This window comes from Leishmania martiniquensis, chromosome 8, assembly GCF_017916325.1.
Source record: "Leishmania martiniquensis isolate LSCM1 chromosome 8, whole genome shotgun sequence".
NCBI classification, from domain to species: Eukaryota; Euglenozoa; class Kinetoplastea; order Trypanosomatida; family Trypanosomatidae; genus Leishmania; species Leishmania martiniquensis.
This window is the reverse complement of record NC_090143.1, coordinates 446,253-472,500: the sequence shown is the minus strand read 5'-3', so window position 1 is coordinate 472,500 and position 26,248 is coordinate 446,253. Positions and strand designations below refer to the sequence as shown.

The window sequence follows — 26,248 nt, the reverse complement described above, 5'->3', positions numbered from 1 at the left end:
GACGCTAGCGGGAGAGGGGCGAAGATTACGTTAGGTAAAAGCTAATCACGAGCACCATACGGCCCAGTCGTTAGAAGGACGAATAAAGACAGCCAAAGAGGCGGAGGAAACGAAGCAGAGGAGAGAAAGGGAGCGGGAGGACACCTCGCACACACACACAGACACTCGCGCGTCTTTGACCAGCAAGCACACCTACTCGCACACAGGCGGTGCATCGAGTGGTGAGACTGCCGTGCGGGCCTGTGTGTGCGCAGCCGCGTATACGCGAGCGGGGTGAAGGGGAGGGGGGAAGCAGAAGCAGAAGCATGTGGCCGAGCGTGTCTCCTGAATTGGCGGTGGTGGGTAAAGGGGGCAGAGAGAAGGGCGGGCAGAGGATGTCTCAGTGCTTATCAGGTTTGGAAGCCGACGATTTCCCGCCCATCCCCCTCACACGCCCCCATCCCGCCCGCCCACACGCACACACCGAGACACGATTGCGAAACAAAAGAAATCGAAAGAAAAGAAAGGCAAAGGCAAAGAAGCACAAAGACGGCACGAGCGGAGAGGGCGGCGGCTCAATGGGGTTAGGCGGCCTGCCGAACAGCGATTCTGTTCCGCCTCACGCCCCCCTCCTCTCGCCTCGATGTACCGTGCGCGTCGACTCGTGAGAGTGTGTGTCTGTGTAGAAATGAGCTCGAGCGCATGTCACACAGCACGCACCCTTGTGCTGTGGAAGCCTGACGATGTCGCGAAGGATGCGCACTACGTGTGCACACATTCAGACACAGCACACAGGGCACACAGCCGTGACAGCAGGGAGCGGAGAGGGGAAGAAAACGCTCCAATGCCATCTTCCCCTCCCCCTCTGCCGCCGGTGGAACGCGCTCAAGCAAGTCAAGCGCCTACGGGCAGTAGCACAGAAGCGAGCAGCATGTCAGCGAGCCCTCCGCCTTCGCCATCTCGTCCGCCTTCAATATCACGTGGCGCGTCGGGCGGCCCTGCGCAGTCTCCGCTTCCGCGAACGCCTTGATGCGCAACGCAGTCTTGGGGAACGCAGCGGCCGACACTATCGTGCGCAGCGGCTTGCCGTCCTTCTCCGCGATGAAAGTCAGCACGTTTGCGCCATCCGGCTCACATTCGGCCACCTCGATCACTTCGAACCCGCGCGACGTGAATATCGTCGGGTCGACCCACTGAGGGCTCAGCAGCAGCGTGTCTTCTGACAAAGAGCTCACCGCACACTTCAGGTGCAAGCAATGCCTCACAACACACTGCACGCACTCCAGCCCTTGCTTGCCGAGGTACTCCTTCATCTGCAAGAACCCCGCGTCGTTCGAGCGCGTTGACTTGCCCACGAACACGTACCTCGAGTTCGCAACATGCAGCACGTCGCCGCCGTCGACAGTGCCCGGCTCTTGGATGCGGTAGTTCTCTGGGCGCAGCCCCTTCACCATGTCCACAATCGGGTCCACCTCCGGGCGCCGCGACGGCGCACCAGGGCGCGTGATGACGGCGCACGTGTTGTACAGCATCGACACGTCCTCCACGAACATCGAGTCTGGCAGTTCATTCAGCGCCGGCAGCTCGATCAGGTCGATGTTGTAGCCTTGCTCGATCATCTCCTTGAACACGCGCACGTACGCCTCGTGTTCATCCTGGACGATAGGGAGCGAAATCTCCTGGCGCTCGATGCACGTCAGCTCACACGTCTGCTTCTGGAGCGCACTCGACACGGCGCGGCACACAACAGTCAGTTTCGTCATCGTGACTGGTGAGAGGGCTGAGGGGAGGGAAGGATAGAGAGGTGGCGGGAGAGAAAAGGGCGGCCTCGATGTGCGAATTGTGCCTGCGAGGAGGTGCGATGGGAGGAGAGAGGAAAAAGGCAGTCAGGTGACAGACGGGGGGGGGCAGTGGAGGGAAAGAGAGACAGCAGGAAGAAAGTCATCCCGCAGACGGCGCGCGGACACACAGGAAGCGAGCGGGCGCCACGCTTCACCGCGACAGATGCCGAGTAGCACATCCACGGAGCGCCGCCAATGGCGCAGGCAGCGCAGCTGCAGGCGCACACAAAGGCAGGAGCATGTGCAGCGGTAGAAAGGCAGTTCTCTTCATTCTCAGTGTGCACATCCACGCACACACACGGGCACATACGCCACAAGAAGCACGTCATGCCCACACGCTGAGTAGCGCGTCGGGATGCCAGGGCGTTCCCCAGGCAGCGACCTCGCTGGTGCTCAAGTAGTGGACATAGGCTGCTGCGCGGCCGGCAGCCGCGCCGCAGAGGGGACGCTCGCAGTGGGCCAGCACCACCTGGTACAGAACCGCATGGGGGTGCACACATCCGGCGCTGGCCGCGATCAGGGCCGCCGCACTGCCGCCACCGCTGCTGTCACCGAGGGGGAGGACTGCAAGAGGCGCGGTGGCCGTGCAATGAGCTTGCTCGAGGTCGCTTGCGCGGCCACTGCAAAAAGCAGCGAGGAGGCGCAGCGCCTCTCGGCAGTCTGCCGAGCACGCGTGCAGCGTGAGCACTGGAGATACAACGGCACAGCCTTCGGTGGCGGCCTCAACACGGTGCGCCTCGCCGCTCGCATGAGAGCAGGGCGGGTACGGAAGGATGAAATACCCAGCGAGCGAGATGCGCACGGGAGCTGCAGCGGCGGGGGGCGGCATCACGAAAGGTGCCCAGCAACTTCGGAGAAGGGTGCTGATCGCAGTAGCAACCGGCGAGTCACGGCACGACCCGAACTCCTCCAGCACCGCGGCGAGGGAAGACTGAGCGGCACTGTCCGTCAGCACCTCTCGAACGCCATAGCTCTCCATCGCAGCGGCGTCGGCATGAGCCCTGCTGACCTCGGCAGCGCCGTACTCGCCAAGCTGCGAACACAAGTCTGGGGCATCAGCGGGAGGCGCTAGAAGCACCGCGCTGTGCGCCTGCCCAGTCGACAACGGCTGCGTTGCCCACGACTCGGGGCGCAGCGCCGCCACCGCACTGGAGACCAGCCAGGCCACCAGCTCTTTGTCGACTGCGGCAGCAGTGTCTGGGGCTAACACGGCCACGCAGTAGTACGGAAGTGACGCGCCGAACGCGCTCACAAGGCCCTGTGGAAGGGCGGCGTGCAGCACTGACGTCCCCAGAGCGGAAGAGTAGCCGCAAGGCACCGCTGCTCGATGACTGCCTGCCCTAGCCTCCGCTGTCGGCGGCGGGGATGAAAGAAGAGCGACAGCGGCAAAGAAGCGCCGCAGCGCCACAACGTTCACCGCTGGAACGGCAGCGAAACCTGCAGTAGCCGCAGAGTGGAACGGCCTGGAGGTCCCCCTAAAAGGAAGAGGTGCGGTGCACGCGTACACCGGCATCTCTCCCCCCTCGACCCATACGAGGAGGTAGCAGCCGCTCCTGCTGATGCTGCTGCTACCGGTGGTGACAACGTTGGCAGTGGCGACGCCTGCCGCCGCGCAGGAGGTGGAGGCTCTTCCTGGTGACGAAAGCGGGGGCGGCATATCTCGCCCAGCGCCCACACACCCGCCAGAGGCGGCAGCGAAACAAAAAGGGGAACAGAGGCACGCGTGGTGAGTAGGCTAGAGCAGCGGCGCGTGTGAAGGGGGAGGGAACCGTCTACAGTCGCTACGCAGTGTTGGCCGCCGTCTCTCCCTCTCCGTCGTGACGAATCAGCGATCAGCAGAAGAAGAGACCCATCAGTGGTGATGTGCGAGAGGAGAACAGATGGACCGCTATGGCTTCGCCTTCTGCGCTACGATCCGTTGAAGATCCGCACATCTATTGAAATACACATGCCCGCGCGTATGTTTGTGTGTGTGTGCGTGTGTGTGTGCGTGTGTGTGTGCGTGTGTGCGTATCGGAGGAAGGAAGGGGGCGGCGAGGGACTCGCGTGCATTGGGTGCGGAGTGGCCTAGAGGATGCAGGCATAAGCAGGGGGCGGACCGGGCACCTGCGCGGTCGACTGCAGGGCTGCGGAGCGAAGCGGCCTTGCCGCCTGTCGGGTCGGCTGCCGATGTCTACTGGTCTCGCCTTTGTGGCTGCCTTCGCTAACAAGAGAAGGGGAGGGATATCACAGAGACACGCCGCCGCCGCCGGGGCACCCGGCAACACACACACCAACGCAGTGCGCGCAGAGAAAAAGCAGGCGGCACCGTCGAGCACCGTGTCGATACGGGCCTGTGTGAGTGCGCTTGCGTGCTAGGCGGGAGCGAGGGGAACAAGCTGCACAGCAACCGCCTCCCTATACCTACCGGAGCCGCCGCCCCTCCCCTCGCCTTCTCCTCCTCCCCTCCCGCTGCTCGGCCCTCCTATGCGCGCGCACACGCATGCGGAGAGGCAAAGAGACACACGCACGTGCGACTCGCGCGGGCCTGTGTGTGTGCGCGCGCATGGGAAGGCCGAGCAGCGGGAGGGAGGAGGAGAAGGCGAGGGGAGGGGCGGCGGCCCCGCAGTCAAACGTGCGATTCCTAAAAGACAGGCGCGCCTGCGTGGGTGCGCAGCGTTCGGTCATGCCACAGGAGGGGAGACTGAGGGAGGTGGAAAATCACCGCCCCCCCTCCGCGCACACACACTCATACACGCGCCCTCAGACTCATGCGCGCACGGGCGAACTTACTCAGACCGCCCCTCAGCTTACTTATACGGGTTGCTGTCGTCAGCCGCCAGCCGCTTCTTGGTCCAGTACTTCGAGTACCTCCTCTGTGCGTCACCGTCCTGGAAAGCGGGGCGGTACTCGGACCACTGGTTGTAGCGCATCACCACCTCACCCCAAGTCAGCGCGCACTTCTCCACCGGCGGCTCGTTCGCCTTCAGCGCTTTGGCGACACACACGCGGTGCGCCAGCTGGGCGTTCTCAAGGTGCTTCTGCAGCGCCTCGCTGGCCTGCATGTGCTGAATGGCGTCGTTCGACACGTCATGGAAGGCGAGCTGCTGAGACATGAGGGGCACACAACAGGGGTCGACCGGCTAAAGGGGGCGGGTGAGACGAGGGGCAAAGTGAGGAGGCGCACACGGGAGCACTTCGTTAGGGCAAAACAGTGAGTGAGCGGCCGACTCGTACGTGTGTGTGTGTGTGGCAAAGACGGTCCTTCACGGTGCCAGCAAGACTGCGTGCAGGGGCAGTGCCATTGTGCGTGTGGGCGGGTGCCGTCGGGTTATCAGAGAGGCGAGTTCCAGAAAATGAGGGGGGAGTTGATGGCGAGGAGCGTGGGGGGCAGCGATGCAGAGCAGCACGCATCATCACAGAGGGAGAGAGAGAGGCCCACCACAGGCGAGCCACGCGTGGAGAGAAAGAGAGGGTAACCAAGAGACGCTTGGCGCCGCGCCAGGGGAGCACAGAGGAGGAGAGGCCGAGAGCAGAGGGCAGCGGCAAGCCAAGGAGGGATGCGTATACGGCACACGCAGAGAGGGAAGAGGGGGGCGCGCGTGCGTGTGGCGGCCCGCCCTGCAGTGCAGACGCCCCCGCGGAGGCGCTGCCTATTCCTGCGGGCTCACCCACAAACACCGTGCCCCTGAGCCGCACCCACGCAGCATGCGCCTGGTCAGGTGCTCTGCGTGGTAGAAAAAGGCGAGCGGAGGGAGATGCATCAGGGGAAGGGGCGGCAGGCGTCCGTGCGGAGTCCGAGAGCAGTGCGCCACGCACGCACATACGGTCCATTGCCCACCCACTCCCGCCACCGTTGCCGTCACAGCCATGCATGCCGCTGCACTACTGCACCTCGCAGTCACTAATATCGGGGCGGCATCGCGAAGGGCGGCGTCGCGGCTCGCGTACGGCATCCGCGTACCACGCCGTGCCGCGCCCGCCCTCCTCCGCGTTCCTCTCGCTCGCCCCCACGCTCTCCTCGCCGCTGTCGTCACCCTCAGTGCCATCCACCGCCGCCGTCGCTACAGCGGCGGGCGCGGCCACCTCAAGCGCTGCCGGTGGGCCAGGTGCGACAGGAGATGGCGGCGGCGCTGCCTTCTCTGACGGTGCGGTGGTGGCGGCGGCGGTGACAGGCCGGGCAGCGTCATCATCGGCAAACTTCTCGCGGCCCAGCAGGGACGCCGCGAGGCGGACGGCCACGGCCTCACAGTAAAGCAGCTCCTCTCGCACCGCGGCTGCCGCCTCCATGTTCGCAGCGGCCGTGTCGTTCTCCGGTCCATCCTCCAGCTCCAGTAGCTCGGGGCTCATGGGTGCGCCCTTCATGGCCGCCTGGAGGCAGCGCAGCTTGCAGTCGTGGAGGCTGCGGCGGCACCAGCCACTGGCGCTGTCGTAGGTACCTCCGTGCCGCGTGCAGTGGCAGTGCTGGAGCGCGTTGAACACCTTCACCAGGTAGTCCGCAGTGTTCAGCGACTGCAGGAGGAGCGCGTGGAGCGACGTGGGCGAGACGCTCGCGCTGGCGCCGCTGCCTGCGCAGCAGCTGCAGGGTGCAGGAGCGCCGGGCCGCTCCCCCGCCAGCTGCGCCGCGTGGGCGCGAGAGCGCTGCAACGCCTCGCGATACGCATCCACTCGCCCCTGCAGCTCGCGCACCTCAGCCTCCCTCTGCGCGAGCAGCGACTGCACCGTCTCGTGCGCCTTCCCATCGCAGCTGCCCACGCTCTGAGCAGCGCCCACGTTGTCGTCTACGCTCTGCAGCAGCGGCCCCGGTGTGTCCCTGGCGGCGCGCTGCCATGCCAGCTGCAGGTGTGCGTACCTGCGACTTGTCTCCTCGAGCTTCGCCATGATGTGCGCCTCGTTCAGCTCCTTCGCCTTTAGCTGCTCACGCAGCCGCGCGTTCTCGTCCCGGTAACGGCGGAGCAGCCGACTCACCTCCGACGACGTGTCGTCTGCGCCTGTATCGTGCGGGGGACGCGCGGGGGGCTGGCGGAGGGGGCCCCCCAGCGAGCAAGCGGCGCGAGTGTCCGCACCACCGCGCGAAGCGCAGGGCAGCCGCCGCTGCGTCACCATGGGGGGCCCAGCGGCGCCCCAGCGGCGCCCATCGGCGTCGCTGCCGTCCCACACCAGCTCCTGCGCAGAAGCGTCCGCAGTACCGCGGTGGTCGAGCAACGCGCTCCGCTGCTGCTGCAGCGAGGAGGACAGATCGGCGGATGTGACAAGGCCCTCAGGCGGCGCCCGCGCGTCCCGCACGCCGCTCCCGGGGACATGAAACCACCGCGGCGGCGCCAACGCACCCGCAGGCGCTGACGGCATACAGGCGCTCGTGCTGCTGTACTGCGTGTCGAGCCGCGCAGGCCGCGTGCGCGCAAAGATGTTCTCCTCCGTCCTCCACATCCGGCCGAGCGCCACAACGCAAAGACGTCCAAAGAGAAGGCGGAGAGGCAGTGCAGCTGATGGTGCGGCGGCAGCAGTCCGTCGGCCACGCAAGACGGGCAGCGAGGCGACAGCGAAGCAGCCGCAGCGCGCAGGAGTCGATAAGTCAGTGAGTGGGGCGGTGCGCAGCACGTGCGCGCCCCGTCTATGCGTCAGCGTGTGGCGCGCTCGCAGGGATGTACTCCGCAGCGTCTATGTGGGGGTATGCGTGCCCGAGGGTGTCTCTGCATGTGTGTATGTGTGCGGAAAGAGAGGTGGCGTCACCACTGAGGCCCTCAGCGGCTCAACGCGCCGCTCACAGGGCAGCCCAGAGAGGAGAGAGGGGAGGGTGAAGGAGGAGGGCAGAGGGAAAGGCCGCACAGGTGCAGCAGCGCAAGCCCACACAATGCGCCTTCACACGTGAGCGCCTGCGCTTCGGTGCAGAGAGGGCCACGTGGCGCGTACGGTGGTGCCAGTGTCCTCCACGAGCGCACAAGCACATGCACGCTCGTCCGTGATGCGGCGCTTACACCGAAGGGCAGTAGCCGCAGTCGAGCGGGAGGGGTGGATGCCCAGAGACTCGCACGCCCCGTCGCGTCCGCGCACATCGGTGGTGAGACAGCGCGAAAGAGACAGAGAGAGAGAGCGTCAGTGGGTATCCCATGGATACAGAGAGAGGCGCACGCATGGCAGCGGCCGCGCGTGTCGAGAGTCGCGTCGTCGTCCTGTTGCGTCTCCTTTGCAATGCGAATAGGCCCCGTCGCCGCGCGCACAGACACACGCGTCACCCCCATCGCACAGCGCGAGGTGGCCGCCAACTCGTGTTCGAGAACGGAAACAGAAGGAGAGTGAGAGGCTCAGAAGAGAGGAGCAGCGGCAGGCCGACCTCGGAGAGCTCGCCGAGGAGGGAGGGGTGCTGCGCTCTGGAAGTGCGCGTGTCGGCGTGGGCGCGGGCGCAGAGCGAGCGGCTGCGCGAGGCGCGGTGAGCGCACAGAGCGCGCGTGTGCAGGGTGGGGGAAAGAGTGGAGGGCGGCATCGACGCCGATAGCAACACCCCTGCGCCACGGAGCCGCCTCGCTCGTCCCCTCTCTAGCCCCCGCTCCGCCCTCCACACAGACCCCCACACGGCACTGCACGCCGCACTTCAGCGCGAGCAAGCCTCACACCGCTACACATCCGCATGCGCCGACGCGCGGGTCTCTGTGTGCGTACCACCGGGCGCGGCAGAGACGTGCACGCATGCGCGCCGAGCCACTCGCGGAGAGGCCCGCAGCGGGGAGGGGAAGGAGAGCGCCAGCGTCACACCTGAGCAGCGAGGACTACTTGGGGGTGAACACGTGTCCGCCCCAGGTCGCTTTGATCGCCTCCTTCCTCTCCGCCTTGGCGAACAGCTTGGCTGCACTCCCCTGAGTCCAGCAGCCGGCCGCGATGGCGCTCGAGGTGTTCGTCGCTGGCGCCGTGAGGGCCGTCGTTACTGAGCCACCGCGTGACGGAGGCGCCCCCATCGAGTCGACCAGCAGCGACTGCAGCTCTTGCCGCTTGGTCGCACGCTGACGCGTGTCGAGCGTGTTGGGGGGCAGCCCGTGGTCGCTGCCCGCAGAGCCCGTCGAGGGAAGCTTCAGGTACGGCAGGCTCTCAGTGTCGATGGAGAAGTCGGACGGCGCCGTATCCGGCGAGAAGCCCGAGCTGTCACCGCCGCGGACGCCGCTGCGGTTGCTGTACCTCATCAAGTACTGCCTCCACGACGCATCCTCGCTGGCGGCGAGGTCGTCGCGATGGCGGCGCTGCGCCCTGTCCCTCGCCAGCCTCTGCAGCGTGGCGGCAAAAGCCGCACGGGTCTCCGGCAGGACGAGATGATCCACGTTGACGATGCACAGCTTGATCGTGCCGTGCAGTGGGACGTGCGAGAAGACTTTGTAGATGCGGCGCGTCTCCTCCGTCTGCTCCATCGTCACCACCTCCTCCACCGCGCCCGTCACCGTCTCAGGCAGTGGCGCGTTGCGCAGCTTCGCGTCGTGCTTGAGCATCTTCACGGTCAGCATGTGCAGATAGTACGGCTGCCCCTCACCGTCAGCGTACAGCTCGAGGTAGTCGTCCTCGCCCTCCGCCGTTGCGGCGGGGCGCGGCGCCATGGGCGGCGAGTTGCGCAGCATCGACGGCGGCAGCCCCTTCGGCTCCTTCGTCACCTCCTCCAGCGCCTCTAGCAAGAATCGCTCCACCTCCGCGTCGTACTCGCTCAGCGGCTGGGCCAGCTGCTCCAGCTCGCGCATCCGCTCCAAAATGCCCGCGCCGTCGGCGTCGCGCCGCCCCGCCTCATACTGCGGGGTTGTCAGCACGTACCGACTCTGGCACGAGATCGGCTCCATGTAGGTCGGGAGGTGAATCGCTACGCCCTTCGCCGAGGACGGCGGCGGCGGCGATAAGAGAAAGGGGTCGTCGCAGCGGCGCAGCACACACGAGTTGCGGTGTCGCTTGAAGAGGTCAAAGCGGGCCTGCACCCCGGCCCTCAGCGGCTGCACCGACTGCAGCACGCAGGGGCGCAGCGTGTACGGCGTGAGGAGGTCGTGGCACATCGGGCACTTGCGCTGCGCGCCGGCCGCCTTCTGGCGGCTCATGTACTGCAGGATGCACGGCAGGCAGTACACGTGGCCGCACTCCGTGATGCGCGGCGCTACCGGCGCCTCCATGCAGATGGGGCACTGGAACTCCTCAGCAGTGGCACGCACGACGACCGAGTGCACCGTCTCCCACGGCACCAGGCTGTCGCTGAGCTGGATGCACTCCATCAGTCGGCGCTGGCCCTGCGGCAGCCCTTGCGCAGACGTGATCGTCAGCAGTTCGGCGCGAAGAACGAACTGGAAGTTCTGCAGCATGAAGGAGCGCTTCAGCACGGCGGGGTCGACATGCCGCACGGGCCGTGGGCGGCGATAGGTCCCCGCCGTGGCGGCGCCGAGCGGGCGCTCATGAGTGTCGTTGGTGCCGCTGCCGCCGTCCGGCGCCGCCACCTGCAAGTCGCAGATGTCCCACAAATTTTTCACAGCCGTCCCTCGTCCGCCGCCCTTCTTCGGCTTCGGCATGGGTGCCGCCGCGCCGTGTCTAACCAGACAGCCGAGCCCTCGCCGTCTATGTACTCGCCGATCGATGCGTGCCCGCAGCAGCACTGCAGCCACACACAGCGCGAGAGAGGGGCAAAGGCACAGAGGTCGACAGAAGCCTCGCCGGCACCCAACACAGCCGAGCCCGCCGCTGCAGGAGTGCGCCTATGAGGGGGGAGGGGGGCTGTGCGCGCGCGTGGAAAGGGCCGTACGCGTGTACAGACGCGGGCACACACACATACACACGCAGGAGGGAGACAGGCAGACGGCAGAGGGGAATGGTGCAGGCACGTAAGCAGGCGTCCACAGAAACTCAGACTGATGCGCCTAATGGGGAAATGAGAGGGGGAGTACAGCGGAGGTGCGGCACGGGGGCGAGTACAGCTAGTGGCCAACTGCGACAGCCCACGCATGCCTGTGTGCGCGGTGATGTGCACGCGGTGGGAGAGAGACAGTGAGAGCAGACGAGAAAGGGTCAAGAGAACGGCGGGACAGAGAGAGAGAGACAGAGGTCCGGCAGCGAGGTAGAAGAGGCATGCAGGTGTGTGAGCGCCCCCTCCTTCCGGCGCCGCCGCTCTCTGCCATTCGCGCAGGCCACTCGAGCCCCCACACCATCACGGCCCGTCACAGGGCCCATCGCCGCGTCCCTGCGAGGCAGCCGCGCGGGCACGCGATGCAGGCATGCGCCGGCGCAGTCACACCCAGCACCGCCGCTCGCCCCAAGGCATACACGCGCCAGCCTCGCAGGTCGCTCCGACGCACCGCCGCCCACGGCCCCGGCCGCCGACATCAGCGGCACCGCATCGCACGGTCTTCCCCAGCATCGCAGGGGGCTGGAGCCGGTGTCACTAGCAAGGGTGGTTCCGCACGGGCAGGGACACGGGAGACGGCAGGGTGCCTGGCCTCCCCCTCACTGAGAGAGCGGGGCACCCCGCACCCACTGTTATTGGTGGAGAGTTTATTACACGAAAAGGGAGGAAAGAAAGCGAGGCAGTGATCTCGTCAAAGTGCGACGAGAGAATGAAAGCGCCCCGGACTTCCCACACTGCGGTGACTGCCTTGGCGCTGGCACGGTCGTACCTGAGTGAAGGTAAACTGTGGACGGCAAGGCGGCCACGATGAGTCGCGCAGTGGGCAGTGAGAAGGGGGCGCTTTCCGTGGGTGTCTGCGTGTATGCGGTAGACTCAGCGATGAAATGAACACGCGCTGTCAGCCGCGCCGGCACATCTTGAGGAGGACAGAAAGTGCAGGCATGGTTGAGGGGAGGGGACCGCGAGGCCGGGTGGCAGGCACTCAGCGAAGCGCATGCATGAATCGATCCGGCAGCGTGTGAGCGGCCTCTCTCACGCTCACGTGAGAAGTGCGAGATGGGCGCGCGCAGTGTAGTGGAGGAGGAACGCCATGAAAGAGAGACGCACCGGGCTTGTGGTGGCGTCGGCAACAACGGCGGAGGTAACAATCGCTGACGAGGGAGGAAAGGCGCCACAAAACACCCGTCATCGTCACCACTACTTGTCACTCAGCCGATGCACGCACGCATTACTCACCACCGGCAGAAGTAGTAGACGCCGGTGGAAACAAGCCGGCCACCCTGCCGCGTCTCGCAGCGCAGGCATACGCAGGGTACGGCACCGCTGATGGCAGGAAGCCCCAGCTGATGCCGCCATGGATGCAGCCGATAGCTGGGATAGACACGCGGCGCGGCGCAGGCAATCTCCAGCGGGACACCGAAGACTGCATCGTCAGTCTGTATGACGTGGTGCGCGGAGGCATGCCATCCCTCTGTCGGTGCAATGGCCACGTCAGCGCCGAAGGCACCGCTGCTATGGAGTCGCAGAAAAAGACGCTGAACACAGTCATAGAGCACCCACGGCGGCATGACAGTGCGCGTCAAAGATGAGGCGGCCTCTTCCTCATCCGCCGCCGCCGCCCCGCTGATTTGGTTCGCGGCGCTTGGGGCCATAGAGGACGTGGCAACGTCCTTCACCGTGTAGCAGGCGCGTTGTCCGAAGCCGCCACTAGTACCCATAGGCATTAGATCACCGTAAAGGCCGCCGCATACTTGTGTGCCGCCGATGACGACGGCGGATTCGAGGCCACAGGCGGACACGGGCTCCTCACTGGGCGGCGCCACATACGGTAAGGCTCTCCGAGCGTGGGGGGAGGTGGAGTCCGGGCCCCGTTTACTCCCTCCTACGTCGTCTTCGGTCGCGCGCGGTGCACCCGGTGGGCCAGTCATCAACATGGATGCGATGGGTTGGTGGGCGTTGTTGAAGAGCGTCAGCTTGACGTCGCTCTCCCGGCGGTGACCCGGGCGCACGAGCTCCACGGCGCCCATGGCAGGATGCTGGCTCAACGCAGACGCCTCTGTCGCTACCCCATCCGGCAAGTGGGTAGAGTAGTAGAAGCAGTTCAGCGTGCCGACGGAGTCCCAGAAGTTGTCCTTAGGGGCATGACGCAGCTTTGTCGCGCTATACCGAACCGTACGCGGGGTCTCGGCGAATTCGGCGAGGGTGTGCAGCAGCGTGTGGAAGTACAGTGGAGCTACAGCGGCGTCCGAAAAGGTCACCCGCTGGAAAGGAAGAAGGTCTGCATGCTGCAGGAAGGTCGTGGTGAGCGCGGGGCCGGCGACCGTTTGATACGGCTGCACCGCGCCAACCAACAGCTTCGGCACCTCCAGGGAAAGGTCTCGGCGTAGCACGAGGGACCCGATGCGCGGCTCCATCAGCCGACCGATGAGAGAGAAGCTCTTGTCAAGAAAGCACGAGAGAGAGCGAAAGAGGGAGATTGAAAGGGACCAACGGAGCCCAGCGCGACACGCGCGCGCGACGAACCGATGGCTTCAATAGTCTCTCTTCTGCAGCCGTTGCTACGTATATATATATATATGTGTCTCCGCGCGCATGAGACGGTACGGGTCGGAGAAGTGCGGCAAGCAGCTACAGAAGGAGTGTGCGAGCCCGTACGAAGTGAAGAGGTGTACGGTCTCGGGGGAGGGCGTGGGGAGAGCGCAAGGGAGACCGAACGAGTCCACGCTGTGAGGAGGAAAAATGTATGGGGACGTTTTCACGGAAGCAACGGAACGGCGCGGACAATGAGGGGCAGCAGCAGCGAGACGAGGCAAGCAAGCCAGACGCCATCCCTTCGGCAATGCCGCGCTTCCAAAGCAACGGCCTGTGGACGTGCACATACAAGCACATGCCCACAGGCGGACAGACACAGACGGCGTGCACATAGTGCGACGCCGTGCGGCGTTCCCAACAGAGTTGCGTAGACTTGACGCGTCCAAGCTTGGCAACGGAGAGCAGCCATTGCAGCTCCGCTTCCTCCGCCCTCTTCACTTCGACTACACAAAACGCGCAGTTGTGGCCGCGGCGTCACATCACACATCACGGGCTCATATATATATATATAATGTACACGCATGCGTACACGTTGCACGCACCAACCCCTCCTGTACCTTTGTGGGCGGAAGGAGTGGAGGGGAACTCTCCGCATCGCCACCTCCCTTGCACTCGGCACAAAGGCAGCAAGTGCGGGCAGAATGGCGACGTGAAGTACGACAGGAGAAGAGAGGGCGGTGGAAAAGCGAACTCAGATGACTGCCTCTGCACTGTCGCACTTGACGCTACGTTCACAAGCGCACGTTGCCCACGGAGAGTCGCCAGTTGTGCATGCAACAAAGCGCAGCACCGTCCTCAATGTAATGAGGGAAGCCGCAGCGGTGTTCGGGCAGCCTCTGTTGCCATCTTCGCCTTGAGCCACACCGCCATGTTGAGACTGGTCGAGTCCTTCGAATGCGGGCTTGTGCAGCGCAGCCCCCCTTTACAGAGCGGAGCCTCCGTAATGCGGCGGCTTCCAGGGAGCCGCCTCGAAGATCAGCGCTGCAACGCTCTTGTTGGTGTGAGAAGTCCGTTGATAGTTGGTGGGCGTGGTGTACGCACCGGAGACGCAGATGCCTCCGCCGAAAATGCTCCCTCCTATTCACCTCCCCCCCTCACACGCACACACGCGCGGCCCTTTCGGCGCGGTGCGCAGACCTTTCCAGCGCAAGTCGGCGGCACTCGTCGTCCGGCTGTGCCCCACTGGCCTGTGGACCCTCCGCGCCCCATGCAGCGCGAGATTTTCGTGCGTTGGGCCGATCGTGTTGCGGCCGTACTTCCACGGCCAGTTTGAACTTCGCGCCCGGCCACTTCAGCACTGTCCGCTGTTGATATCGCATGCCGCCTGCGTCTCGTCTGAGCAGCGCCGAGGCCTCTTCGAGCTGGACAAGCGTGTTGAGAGCATCGATCCTCTCCGGCACGAGGACGGTATTGATGGGCGTATGGCAGCGTCATCCGAAATTGTGTGGGGCGATAGCGTCGAGCTCATTCATGACCTGCCAAACGCCCGCGCCCTACTGCGCCGGCCTCGCCCTGCTCGTCTCGAGGCAGTCGTACAAGTTGCCCATCGCCTCCTTCGACACTTTGTGAAGACGCGCGCTTAGCCTCGATGAATAGCTCACGTAGTACGCTCGACATAGCTGCCTGGTCGCCGGGCATCCCCACTAGATGCTCGGGCTCGACAGGCAGCTTCAACTTCACCGTCGTCCCTGTCGGCCTCACCGGTGTCAGCGCCGTACTCGACACCCTCGAGCCGACACTTGCCCGAAGCCCTCCTTGAGCCCCTTGCATCGTTTGACGTAGAGCACACTATGGAAGACGACCTCGGCCTCGGCGTGCGGTCCCCGCGGTCCCCTTGGGGCGAAGGCTTGAAGCTCTCCGCACGTTTCAAACTGAAGGTGCTGCGCATCGCCCTCCTCGGCACTCCTTCGACTCCGACCGCCTTCATACTCCGCACCGTGCTCCGTCACCCCCTTCGATTACCTCCGCTGGCGATGCACGGCTGGCTGACGCTCTTCAAATACCCGCTCCGTTTTTTGGTGACGCCCTTCGTGCTTGGCGTGGCCGACGTGTGGACGCAGTCCAGCGCACGAGCCGGAGACAGCGACTGGGCTGCCCGTGATGCCCTTTTCGCCACTGCCTCGCTCGCGAATTGGGTGGAGGCAGTACTCCTCAGCGCTGCATTCTTAGGAGCGGCCCTCAGTGCAACCTCCGCGGACTGAATGAAGGGCGTGGGAGCAGTCGAATACACACACACGCACGCGTCACGAAGGAAGACAGAGAGAGGTAGAAGAGGCATGCAGGTGTGTGAGCGCCCCCTCCTTCCGGCGCCGCCGCTCTCTGCCATTCGCGCAGGCCACTCGAGCCCCCACACCATCACGGCCCGTCACAGGGCCCATCGCCGCGTCCCTGCGAGGCAGCCGCGCGGGCACGCGATGCAGGCATGCGCCGGCGCAGTCACACCCAGCACCGCCGCTCGCCCCAAGGCATACACGCGCCAGCCTCGCAGGTCGCTCCGACGCACCGCCGACATCAGCGGCACCGCATCGCACGGTCTTCCCCAGCATCGCAGGGGGCTGGAGCCGGTGTCACTAGCAAGGGTGGTTCCGCACGGGCAGGGACACGGGAGACGGCGGGGCGCCTGGCCTCCCCCTCACTGAGAGAACGGGGCACCCCGCACCCGAAGCGCCGCCCACTGTCAGTGGGGCGCTGGCGAGTATGGGGAAGACGGCAAGAAGTCAGATGAGCAGAGGAAGGAGAGGGAAGAGAGTGCCAGCAGCCGGCACACAAGAGGCAAGCAGACAGGCCGTATACAACGTGGAGGGTGAGGGGGGGCGAGGGGTTGCTGGAGTGCACCGGGGTGGTGAGGAAGTCTGGGCGGGTGTCGGCATGTCCGGAGGTTTGTTCGTGTGGTTGTCGCCGTCGAAGGGTGTGCCCGAGAAGGCCAGTTGTGCCGCCCCTTCCCGACGATAGTGGGGAGGGTGAAGACGAGAGGAAAGCTGCTCAGGCACAGGCACATGCAGAGAGACAGAGCAACAGGAAGAGAGGGCCAAGTGAGGCGGCCTGGGGATGGGGGGACAAGGGCCTCTCTGTCAGAGACAAAGGCCTGCACGGGAAGAATGGAAGAAGAAATCTTAGCACACGCAAAGGCGTGTATACGTGTCTGAGTGGGTGACTGGCGGACATGACCGCCCTCGCCGATGTCGGCGTCGCCTACACCGAGTCTGCGCTACTTCTCTGCCGCGATGCCACCGCTTTCTCGCCAGCCCTCCCCCGAGACAAGCTCGTATCGAGCGGCGTCACGTGTGAGTGGGGACGAGCACAGCATCTGCCGATGGGTTCAGGTCCATGTTCTCGAGGTCGTCAACGGCCATCGAGATGATCTCCTCGACGTCCTTGTTCACCCGCCCACCGTTCGGGTCGCTGACGCGGCCGTACTTGACGTTCAGTAACTGCATCAGCACCTCCTTGCGCATCTCATCGGGGTCTGCCACATATGTTTGCAGGTACTTCCCGCTCGAGTACTTGAGCACCTGTGTCAGTTCCAGCGGGATCAGCCAGTCTGCTGGGTAGTAGTGCTTCGTCTGCTCCCACATGAGCCCGATATCCTCCGGCGCGCCTTTGCCTTCGCGGAGCAGCACGACGCGCTGGTGCAGCAGCGGCCAGGGCGGTCGGCGGGGGTCGTTGTGTCGCTTTCGTTGCGCCTCCAGCTCCTCCGGCAGCTCGATCGGTCCCGCCTTCTTCGTTTCCTTCACCGAGTAGACAGACAAGAAACCAATGGACGCGATGAAGCCAAACAGAAATATGGACTTCGCCGTGTACGGATCTATCTCGACCCCGGTGAAGCTCGACATGCTTGATAGGCGGCTCGGGGTGCGGCGAAGCATGGAGCTCTCTCGCGGTGAGTCGCGCTAATGAGGGGAGAGGGGGGAGGGGGGGAGGCGATAGCGCCAAAGAGGCTTCGGCCGAGAGTGCGCAGACGGGAGCAAACGAGAGAGAGAGGGGGGCAGAGAAGAGCGGAGTATGAGGGGAGAGGGAGGCGATGCGCTCCGGCAGTAACACAGAGGCAGTCTCTCTCTCTCTCTTCCTCTTTCGCGTGCGCAGACCGATATCTCAAGTGCGCCCACGCGCGTGGGCGCTGTGGCGTGCCGCTGGCGGCTTCGCGTGTATCGGAGAAGAAAAAAAAAGAATACGGAGCTCTGACCCCGTTACTGCGTTGTGCGGTCTCCTCTCCGACACATTGCACCCTACAGTGACTGACTATACTTGCGTATGTGTGCGGATGTGATGAGCATCACCTGCGAGGGGCGTCGCAGGAGGTGAGAGGGTCGGAAGGGGGGAAAGGTGAGACAGCGCTCCTGTGGCGTCCACCGATACTGCACTAGCTCAGCTCACGAATGAATACATCTGTACGCCTAAGGTGGGGCGATGGACTGTCTGAGCGACATGGCGAGAGGCTCGTGGTGATGCCCTGGAGAGGAGGAAAGGGGACTACTCTTTTAGCGGGCGCGCAGAGACACACGTGCTCGCTTATGGAGATGTGTGTGGGGGGGGGGCGAGTTGATATATCTGTACACTACAAACTTGCCACTAACCCTCCCCCCTCACACAGACACACAGACACGAATACGCTCCTTGACGATCCCCAGCAGCTCTTTTGGGCGCAAGTCCGCAATGTGGCTCGCCTTCGTCACGTGGGTATCACCCTTTGCTGCAATGGTCAGAACAGACACACACACGCGCACACACATGAATGTGTGTGTGTGTGGTGTGTAGAAACGACCGGTTCTAGGAGAGCACTACATCATGCCCACCGTTACCGGCATCGTCACCATCACTGCCGTCGGCCTGACGCTGCACCCGACACACAGACAGACGTATGCGTACATGAGCGAGGAATAGGGGAGGAGTGCATAAAAGCGATGAGAAGTGAACACACACGTTGCGGCTGGCACTGCTTGTGCACCATCGCCACCCGCCGCCTCACTATGCGGATCCCCTTCGCTCTCCCATCCTCACCGCAGTGGGGCTCTCCATTGCACGTCTCCAGGGAACACGCACACGTACCGTAGATCACATTCCGCGGCGCGCGCGGCCTTTTCTCGGTGTGTGACAGAGTGGGCAGTTTCGATACTTATCCACGACTGCCTCTAGCGCTTTGCGGTGGCACACGGAGCATTGCCACGTACCCTCGTCGCCCGCGATGGCGCACCCGCTCACCATGCACGTGTTGAAGGGCTGCTGGCACTTGATGCAGCGCTGCGCCCACTCCTTGTTGAAGCTGTTGCAGGTGGGGCACAGCACCGAGTCCACTGATGTGTCAACTGGGGCGTGGTCCATGAAAATCTGCCGCGCTAGATCGGCAAAGCGATGCGGCGGGTCGCACACACTGACAGTCGGGTACGCCAGGGGCGCCGAGCGGATCACGCCCTTTCCTGGGTTCGTCAGCTGGAGAGAGGTCGTCGTACCCGATAGCGCAGAGCCGCCGCCGCCGCCAAGCATGCTGGTACCGCCACCAGTGGACCCACCGCTCATACTCGCCATTGTACGCTGTGTAACATCGAGGTCTAGAGAAAAGTTATCCAGCTGCGTTGTCGCCGCCGCCGCCGCCCTGGCGCCGCCAACCTCGTCGTTGCGCTCTGCCTGTTCGAGCCGCGCAAAGGCCTTGCTGCACAGGCCATAGTTCTTCACAAGGTATGCCGTCAACGCAATCAGGCTGTAGCTGTCCACCGGCGCCACCAAGTCTTCGTACTCCATGAGACGCATCGCCAGCACAAGGGCGGCCTTGAAATTTTTGTCTGCAATTTGCTGCTGGCACATGAGCAGAAAGTGGTAAGCCTCCGCGCCGCGCCAGGCCGCGTCGAGCGTGCGCTCCGACACGGTGGTTCGATCCTTGTTGAGCAGCTCCGCGACGACCTTGGCGCCGTCGCGGTCGAGGGCGATCGCTGTGGTGCGGTACTTCTGCACCTCGAGCGCCGACAGCACATAGAACTTCTTTGCCTTGAGAGGGTCGTGGAGCGCCGCACGCTTGCCGAGCTGCGCAAGCAGCGTCGCTGCCTCATCGTGCTTGCCAGCTTTGCGGTACAGCTCGATTGCCTCAGTGAGGCGCTCGCGGTGGATAAGGTACTTGGCGTACTTCTCAAGGAGCTGACCGACATCCTCGAGCCGGTGCTCCGCCGCGAGAGCCATGGCTCGCTCCCACATGTTCAGCTGCACGCACCCGTTTACTGCCATGTGCGGCTCACCTGCTGCAACGAAGGCCTTCGCCGCCTCTTCCGCAAGCCCGGCGGTCAGCAGCATGTTGCCCAGGGTCACCATCAGTTCCTTGTCATGCTCCGCCATCGAAATGAGCTGAGTGAGCATCTCATAGTCCTCGACGACGTAGAAGACGCGGGCAAGCTTGCGGTAGTGGCGGCACTGCGTGTAGTACTGCGCCGCTTTGGACCACTTCTGCCGATCCGCGTAGTGGTCGCCGATGTTCTCCCAGGCCTGCAGCAACAGCGCCTCGTCACCGCCGCCCTCTTGCACGAGCCGCACGACGCCGAACCAGTCGCCAAGACGATAGCGGAGGTCCAGTGCCAGGTCCTTGCGGTCGACCTCCTTGTAAAGTCGCTCCGCCTCGTCGAAGCGTCGGTAATAAGCGTTCACCTCGGCCAGCTGCTTCTTCGGGTCGTCGAGGCTGCGGACGCGCTTCACAAACTGAATGGCGGGGTAGTCCTTGCAGTGAATGAATGCCGCCTCGGCGTACGTGAAGTCCAGCTGGAAAAGCGTGTGCTCCGCCAGAAGCTCCCAAAGCTTTTTCTTGTTGTGGGACTCAGCGAATTCGTACGCCTCCTTGGCAGTGCCGTCGCGCAGCACGGCGCGCATCTCGCGCAGCAGCTGCGCCTCGAAGTCCACAACGTAGTCCTTGCGAGGCCGCTCCGGGTCGAGCAGGAGCTCGTCCAGCTGCAGTGCGCGGATCTTGAGCGACTTGAACTTGCACAAGTTCGCGCACGACTGCACCGGCTCCTCGGCGACACCGTTGTTGTACACGAGCATGCGCGTCTTCTCCATAACGGCAAAGCGGTGCGGATCGTCGACGGCCCAGCGAAAGTTCCACACATCTTTCAGCTCCACGCCGTCGATCAGCTCCGCCCTGCAGGGCACGAGCGAGAACGCCTCCCGCTCCATCGAGTACAAGCTCGTGGTGCCGCCAAGGTCGATGACAGCCAGCCGCGTCGAGTTGCAGTTGACCGACATGGAATAAGCACGGGTTGGCAGGATGTACTTGGAGACGAGCTGCAGCGGGCTGAGCTGGTAGACGTGCAGAGTTCCAGATTCGCGAGAGACGAACATGTGCGTCTCACTGACTGACACGGCACAGATGAAATCGTTTGTGAGAGCCGAGCGCAGCTTCATCGTTGGCGCACTGTCGCTACGGACAATGTCGTCGATGTGAATTATGCGCTCCACGCTCTCGGCTCGGCTTGCCTGCATCGAGATGGGGTCCAGCGCGTCCACCGCCGTGCTGGGATCGCGGAACTGCCAGATGTAGATGGACTCATCACCGCAACACACGACAACGGAGGAGTTCATGTCGTACGTGTAAGACTCCATGTCGACGAAGCGTGTTTCCAGCGGGCTACCAATGGCGTTGACCAGCTGGATCATCCGCTGCCTCTGCGCCGCGTCGGGGCGGCTTACCAGTACGCATGTATCCTTGCACGCGTTGAGGTACTGCAACCCCTGCACACTCTTCGTCCTCCGCTCGTTCGAGTTGACGCTCCAGAACATGACGCTCTCCTCGACCTTGTCAGGGACAGTGAAGGCAAAGACGACCGTCTTTTTGAAGTAGCAGTACTTGTAGTGGGGCCGCACGTTCGCGAAGTACACGGAGGAGTCGACGGCAATGGCGACGCGCAGCCCACCGCCCTCCCACGTGATGCCACCACACTGCTTACCAGTCACCCGCAGTGTGCGCAGCTGAACGCCATCGTTGCTAAAGAACTGCGTCACCACAATGGACGCGTCCGCTGTGGCAGTCGGCGTGACAGCTGAGACCGCAAGCACCGTACCGAGGGGGTTCCACGAGACGAACTGGATGGGATTGCCGCTGTCCATGATGTGCGGCGACTCATCGCCGATGCTGGTCATGAGCTGCATCTTGCCAGACCTGTAGCAGATGGCAAGCGTCGCCAGCGGCTCCGGCCGCTCTACCCAGGCGGGGTGCCACGACAGTCCGGCCAGCGGGGGCCGGTCCTCGGAGTCGTCGCACCGAATCTCTACTTGGCTTAGCTGTGCGCCGCTGGACGCGTCATGGACACAGACGTCACCTGTCGAAGTGCCAAAGAGGATGAAGTGACCGTCGGCGCTCCAGCACACCTTCGCCAGCTTGTAGGGCAGCTCACGGCCCCAGTAGCGGTTGCCCTCCACGCCACCGACAATGACGGCTCCGTCCTCGTAGGCGATGCAGATCTTCGTGCCTGACGGGCTCCAGGCAAAGTCAACGACGCGGCTGGTGTTGCGGTTGTTTACCATCTCCTCGAACCACATCCCCTTGTGCAGCATCCACACAATAATGCGGCCACTGACATCGCTGCTTGTGAGCTTGCAGTACTGCTGGTTCCATGCAACGAGGTCAACGGTGGTGTCGTGCCCCTCCAGCGTCTGGTTGGAGGAGAGACCGCCGGACCTCTGACCCTGCGGACCGCCGTCCACCTTGAGGACCTTCAGCAAGCCCTTCTCCCCACCGCACGCCAGCCACCCCTGCTCTTCGCTCCACGCAATGGACGTCAGCTTCACGCCGTTAGGCATGGCGATGCGCTTGCTGAGATAGACGAACATGGCGGGCTGCACAGACTGTCTATGTGTGTGTGTGTATGTATGGGCGGGGATGCCGAGAGGCGGTCCTGATGCCGCTACCCTTCTCCACCGTGTTGATGCTCCGCTGAGAGAGGAAGATTCCTTCTACGGCAGTCTACAAGCGGTTGGCCAGCAAGTGCACACAGACGCACACACACACACAAACTTGCCTAACTGCACGTGGGCGGCGGTAAGGAAGGCGCTCCTCGCCTCTGCTTCCACTCCTGCTGTTCCCTCTCACGGACACAATTGCCTCCAATGATGTTCGGGCGAAGATAGCGCCAATGGCCCCGGATGCGCTCCGCCCACACAGATAGAGAGACAGAGCTGCCAAGGAGCTGAAGGGCAGAAAAAGTATGTGAGAGGGAGAGAGAGAGAGAGAAGGCGAGGGGAGCGGGGACGAGTGAAGGAATGGATGAGTGCGCAGTCGAGAGGTGCTTTCGCGCACAGAGGTGAAGACGAGCGAGCGAGGGAGAGGGAGAGAGGGAGAGAGCGGTCAAAGAGGGCGGAGGAGGATGTGTGAAGAGCAAAGAAAAAAAAGACGTTTGGAAGGAGGGCTGAGCACACACACACACACAGACCTGAGCTGCTGTCAGCGCCGCAGAAACCTTCCATCTTCCCCTGCGTGGGCATCTGCTCGTCTCCTTGAGACAGTCTCTGCAGACGTTGTTGGAGGATTTAGTTGTCACTGCAAGAGAGCGGGCGGAGGCATGTCGTCGCCTTCCGCTAACCGTAACCAACTGCATCTCTTCTCCTCCACCCTACACCCCCCCCAACGTAGCCATGATGCAGGCGCGCAGGCCTGCAAGCCGTGTACGCCTTTCCGTTGGGGTAATGAGCTGCACAAAAAGTGTGAGGAGGAGGAGAGGGGTGAAAAGGGCAAGCAGCTGCATCACACAGACACACACCGCACAGAGAAGGAGAGGTCACCGCAGTTAGCAACATCCCTTCCGCAAGCAAGCCCACACGCGAGCGAGGACAGACGCCGACGCGCGCGCACCAACGGAGAGAGAGAGAGAGCAGCTCTTTCCGCTGACGTGTCGCGGCTGGCGCACCTATGGCATTGTGCGTATGCGGATGTAGGAGGGTGTGCGTTTCACTCCCTCTGTGGGAAGGCGGACCCATGTGGACATAAGCGGCCTTTAGTCAGCCAGTAAGAGTCAGAGGCTTCGATCGTTGTCGGTGTGTTGCGAAACCCCTCCAGCGCATAATAAAAGAAGAAAACGGAAACGTGGGAAGCAGTGAAAGCAATTAGAGATCGGAACAACGACGGCGAAGATGACAGCGGCGCCATCGACAAAAAAAGGGAGTGAGAGGAGCACACGAGCAGATAGAGGGAAGGGGAGGAAGGGAGCGTTTTCGTGTTATTTGGGGGGAGGGAGGGGGAGGGGGGGCTGTGTCGCTGCGTGGGTGTGGGCGTACGCCCCATGGTCGGCGCACGTCATGTGTCTCACCGAGGGCAATGAGCAAAGGCTCCTACAGAGAGAGATGCAGACGAGCTTAGACACCTCCGCAGGCAGGCAGAGACGCCCTCTACAGAGAAACATTTGAGAGGAGAAGCGCAGGTGGTCGTTGAAGAATGGGGAGGGGAACAGAAAAGATATGTGGTAAAGCGGGCGGAGGGGCGAAAGAGAGAGAGCAGATGAACCAGGGGGACACGGCAAGCAGCGGGTGGCGTGTACTGATGCGGGCACATCGCATTCGCCGCGAGTCCCTCGCCCACACTTCCCCACCTTTCCTCAATTCACCGGTTTCCACGAGTTGGCGCTTCGTTTTCTTTTGCAGAATACGAGACAAAAAAAAGGGAAAGAAATGCGCGCACACACGCATCACACATCGCACTGCATCCTATATAAAAATAAATAAATACACACATATATATATGGGCATATCTGCACACGGACGGGGGACAATCGGCCGCTGGAGTGGCGCGCCTCGCCGCGAGGGAGGGAAAGAGACGGCAGCCTATCCTCTTCGCTTTGCGCTCTCTGCTCGCGGCAGCCCGTCGTGAATAGAAAACCGGAGTTCGTTGAGGTTGACGAGTGCCGTGTGAATGCGTGTGTTTTGGCGAGGGGGAGAGAGGAGAGCATCTATTTCACGGCCCGCAGTCTGCGACATGCCCCCGTCGCCTCATCCAGTAAGTTGAACACCGAGCTAAGAACGCCGCCATTAGAACGAGGGGAGGGGCAATGACAGCGGGGCTGCAAGCGCGGAGCGGGGCGGTGGAGAGAGAAGGGCGTCGTCCAGCTCGGAGCGAGTCGGGAACAGGGAGCACACCAACGCGTGGAAGAGGCCTCGAAGCCCACCACGTCACGATCGGAGTGTGCAGGCGAGCATGTCGGTGAGGGGGAGGATAACATGTGTGCGTCGTGCAGTAGGAGAGAAGAAGAGGCGGGCGCCACACGAATGGATCCCGTACGCCTGCGACGCCTTTAGCGAGGGCGGAACTGCTACCGCTCCGGGGCAGTGCAGCATCAAGCGCGTGTGCCTCCTCTGTCGCTGCCGCTCTCTACAGTTTCGACATGTCCACGTCACTGTACTTCTGGCCGCTGAAGGGCAGCAGCACGAAGCCGGACTCCCTCATCGTTGCCACCACCGTCACCCAGTGCTCGTCATTCATCGTCTCCACCTCCATGTGCAGCGTCGTCACATTGATGTCGTTCACAAGCGGTGTCTCTTGCGAGATTGCTTTGACCGAGGCGCCGGTCTTGGCGAGGGCATGCATGAAGTTTGCGAGGCCGCCGACGCGGTTGGAGATGGCGACGTCGAACATGTGGAGACGACCAGACGCGTAGAGGCCCTGATGGATAACGCGCCCTATGAGTGTAATGTCGATGTTGCCACCGGTGACTAGTGTCACAACGTTCCTGCCCTTAAGCTCAGCGTCCAGTTTGCCCGTCATGATGGCCGCGAGAGCCGTCGCGCCGGCGCCCTCCACCATCATCTTCTCTACCTCCAGCATGTGCAAGATGGCGCGGGTAATGTAAGACTCGGGCACCGTAACGACGGAGTCGACGTACTTATGAATGATAGCGAATGTGTTCGTGCCAACAACGTTCACGGCCAGTCCGTCAGCGACCGTGCCGCCCGCACTGATTGGGGTGTAGATCGGCTTCCCTGCCTTGAGGGCCCGTGATACGTTGGCGCACCGCTCCGACTCCACGCCGATCACCTTCACATCAGGATTCATCTTCTTGACAGCGAGGGCGATGCCGGCGAGCAGACCACCACCGCCGACGGGGACGACGATCACGTTCACGCACGGCAGCTGGTCGAGAATCTCCAGCCCGCACGTGCCGGCCCCGGCTATCACCGCCGGATCGTCGAAGCCGTTCACGTAAGTGTACCCCTTCTCCTGTGCCAGTCGCATGGCCTCCTCCTTGGCGGTGCCAAAGTCCTTACCGTGGAGAATGACATTGGCGCCGAAGTTCTTGCAGTTCTCTCGCTTCACGATCGGCGCGCTGACCGGCATCACCATCGTCACTGGGATGCCGAGTATACCGCCGTGGTACGCGAGCGCCTGCGCGTGATTGCCGGCCGAAGCTGCGATGACGCCTCGTTTCCGCTTCTCCTCCGAGAGGCACAAAAGGGCATTGAGGCCGCCGCGCTCTTTGAAGGAGCCGCTGCGGTGCATGTGGTCGCACTTGTAGTACGTCGTCACCTCCGTTCCAGGAATGGGACGGCCTTCGATGAGAATGGTGGGGTGTAGGTAGCGGCTGATGCGGCGCCGCGCGAGCTCAATGGAGAGCCACGGGTCTGATGCAGTGTGGTTCGGCTCCAGCTTCTCCAGCGTCTGGCTGGCCGCTTCGTTGTTGCCCACGCTGGCAGTAAGTTGCTCCGCCATTGTCTCGTTGTTTGGCGAAACGGCAGCAGGAGTAGGAGGGGTGACTTTCATTGATGCGTCGGGTCTGCGAGGGTGAGCTAGTGGAGATGCGGGAAGCGAAGGAGAGGCAGCCGAGAGATTCCCTGGGCGTTGTGGGCAAGCATAGACACAGACATGTGCGCAGCAGCCCGTTCGCACACAGATGCAGACGTACACAGGCGAAAATGTTGCCGGGGGGTTTGGAAAGAAGCAGAGAGGGGAAAAGGAGAGGAGAGGTGAGGAAAGAGGGGCGTAAGGGAAGGGGCGGGAGCGATGCCGATGAAGTTGGAAGGAGGGGGCAGAGATGACATACGGAGGGAG

General features: G+C 63.3%; 7 protein-coding genes across 7 annotated transcripts; all 7 read right to left on the bottom strand.

Annotated features, from left to right (window-relative positions):
• Positions 1-2,145: 2,145 nt before the first annotated feature.
• LSCM1_07244 (uncharacterized protein) lies at positions 2,146-3,477 on the bottom strand (the record flags this gene model as incomplete). Its single annotated transcript, XM_067324626.1, has 1 exon — positions 2,146-3,477. The coding sequence occupies one exon, from the start codon at positions 3,475-3,477 to the stop codon at positions 2,146-2,148; it is 1,332 nt and encodes a 443-aa protein (XP_067180983.1).
• A 1,132-nt stretch (positions 3,478-4,609) lies between these two features.
• On the bottom strand, positions 4,610-4,915 carry LSCM1_07243 (uncharacterized protein; the record flags this gene model as incomplete). The annotated part of the gene is made up of 1 exon (XM_067324625.1): positions 4,610-4,915. One exon carries the CDS (start codon positions 4,913-4,915, stop codon positions 4,610-4,612), a length of 306 nt encoding a protein of 101 aa, XP_067180982.1.
• Positions 4,916-5,684: 769 nt separating this feature from the next.
• Positions 5,685-7,229, bottom strand: LSCM1_07242 (uncharacterized protein; the record flags this gene model as incomplete). Its single annotated transcript, XM_067324624.1, has 1 exon — positions 5,685-7,229. The coding sequence occupies one exon, from the start codon at positions 7,227-7,229 to the stop codon at positions 5,685-5,687; it is 1,545 nt and encodes a 514-aa protein (XP_067180981.1).
• Positions 7,230-8,566: 1,337 nt separating this feature from the next.
• LSCM1_07241 (uncharacterized protein) lies at positions 8,567-10,324 on the bottom strand (the record flags this gene model as incomplete). The annotated part of the gene is made up of 1 exon (XM_067324623.1): positions 8,567-10,324. The coding sequence occupies one exon, from the start codon at positions 10,322-10,324 to the stop codon at positions 8,567-8,569; it is 1,758 nt and encodes a 585-aa protein (XP_067180980.1).
• Positions 10,325-11,885: 1,561 nt separating this feature from the next.
• Positions 11,886-13,067, bottom strand: LSCM1_07240 (uncharacterized protein; the record flags this gene model as incomplete). The annotated part of the gene is made up of 1 exon (XM_067324622.1): positions 11,886-13,067. One exon carries the CDS (start codon positions 13,065-13,067, stop codon positions 11,886-11,888), a length of 1,182 nt encoding a protein of 393 aa, XP_067180979.1.
• A 3,456-nt stretch (positions 13,068-16,523) lies between these two features.
• On the bottom strand, positions 16,524-17,111 carry LSCM1_07239 (uncharacterized protein; the record flags this gene model as incomplete). The annotated part of the gene is made up of 1 exon (XM_067324621.1): positions 16,524-17,111. One exon carries the CDS (start codon positions 17,109-17,111, stop codon positions 16,524-16,526), a length of 588 nt encoding a protein of 195 aa, XP_067180978.1.
• A 7,463-nt stretch (positions 17,112-24,574) lies between these two features.
• Positions 24,575-25,960, bottom strand: LSCM1_07237 (uncharacterized protein; the record flags this gene model as incomplete). The annotated part of the gene is made up of 1 exon (XM_067324620.1): positions 24,575-25,960. One exon carries the CDS (start codon positions 25,958-25,960, stop codon positions 24,575-24,577), a length of 1,386 nt encoding a protein of 461 aa, XP_067180977.1.
• Between the last annotated feature and the right edge of the window lie 288 nt (positions 25,961-26,248).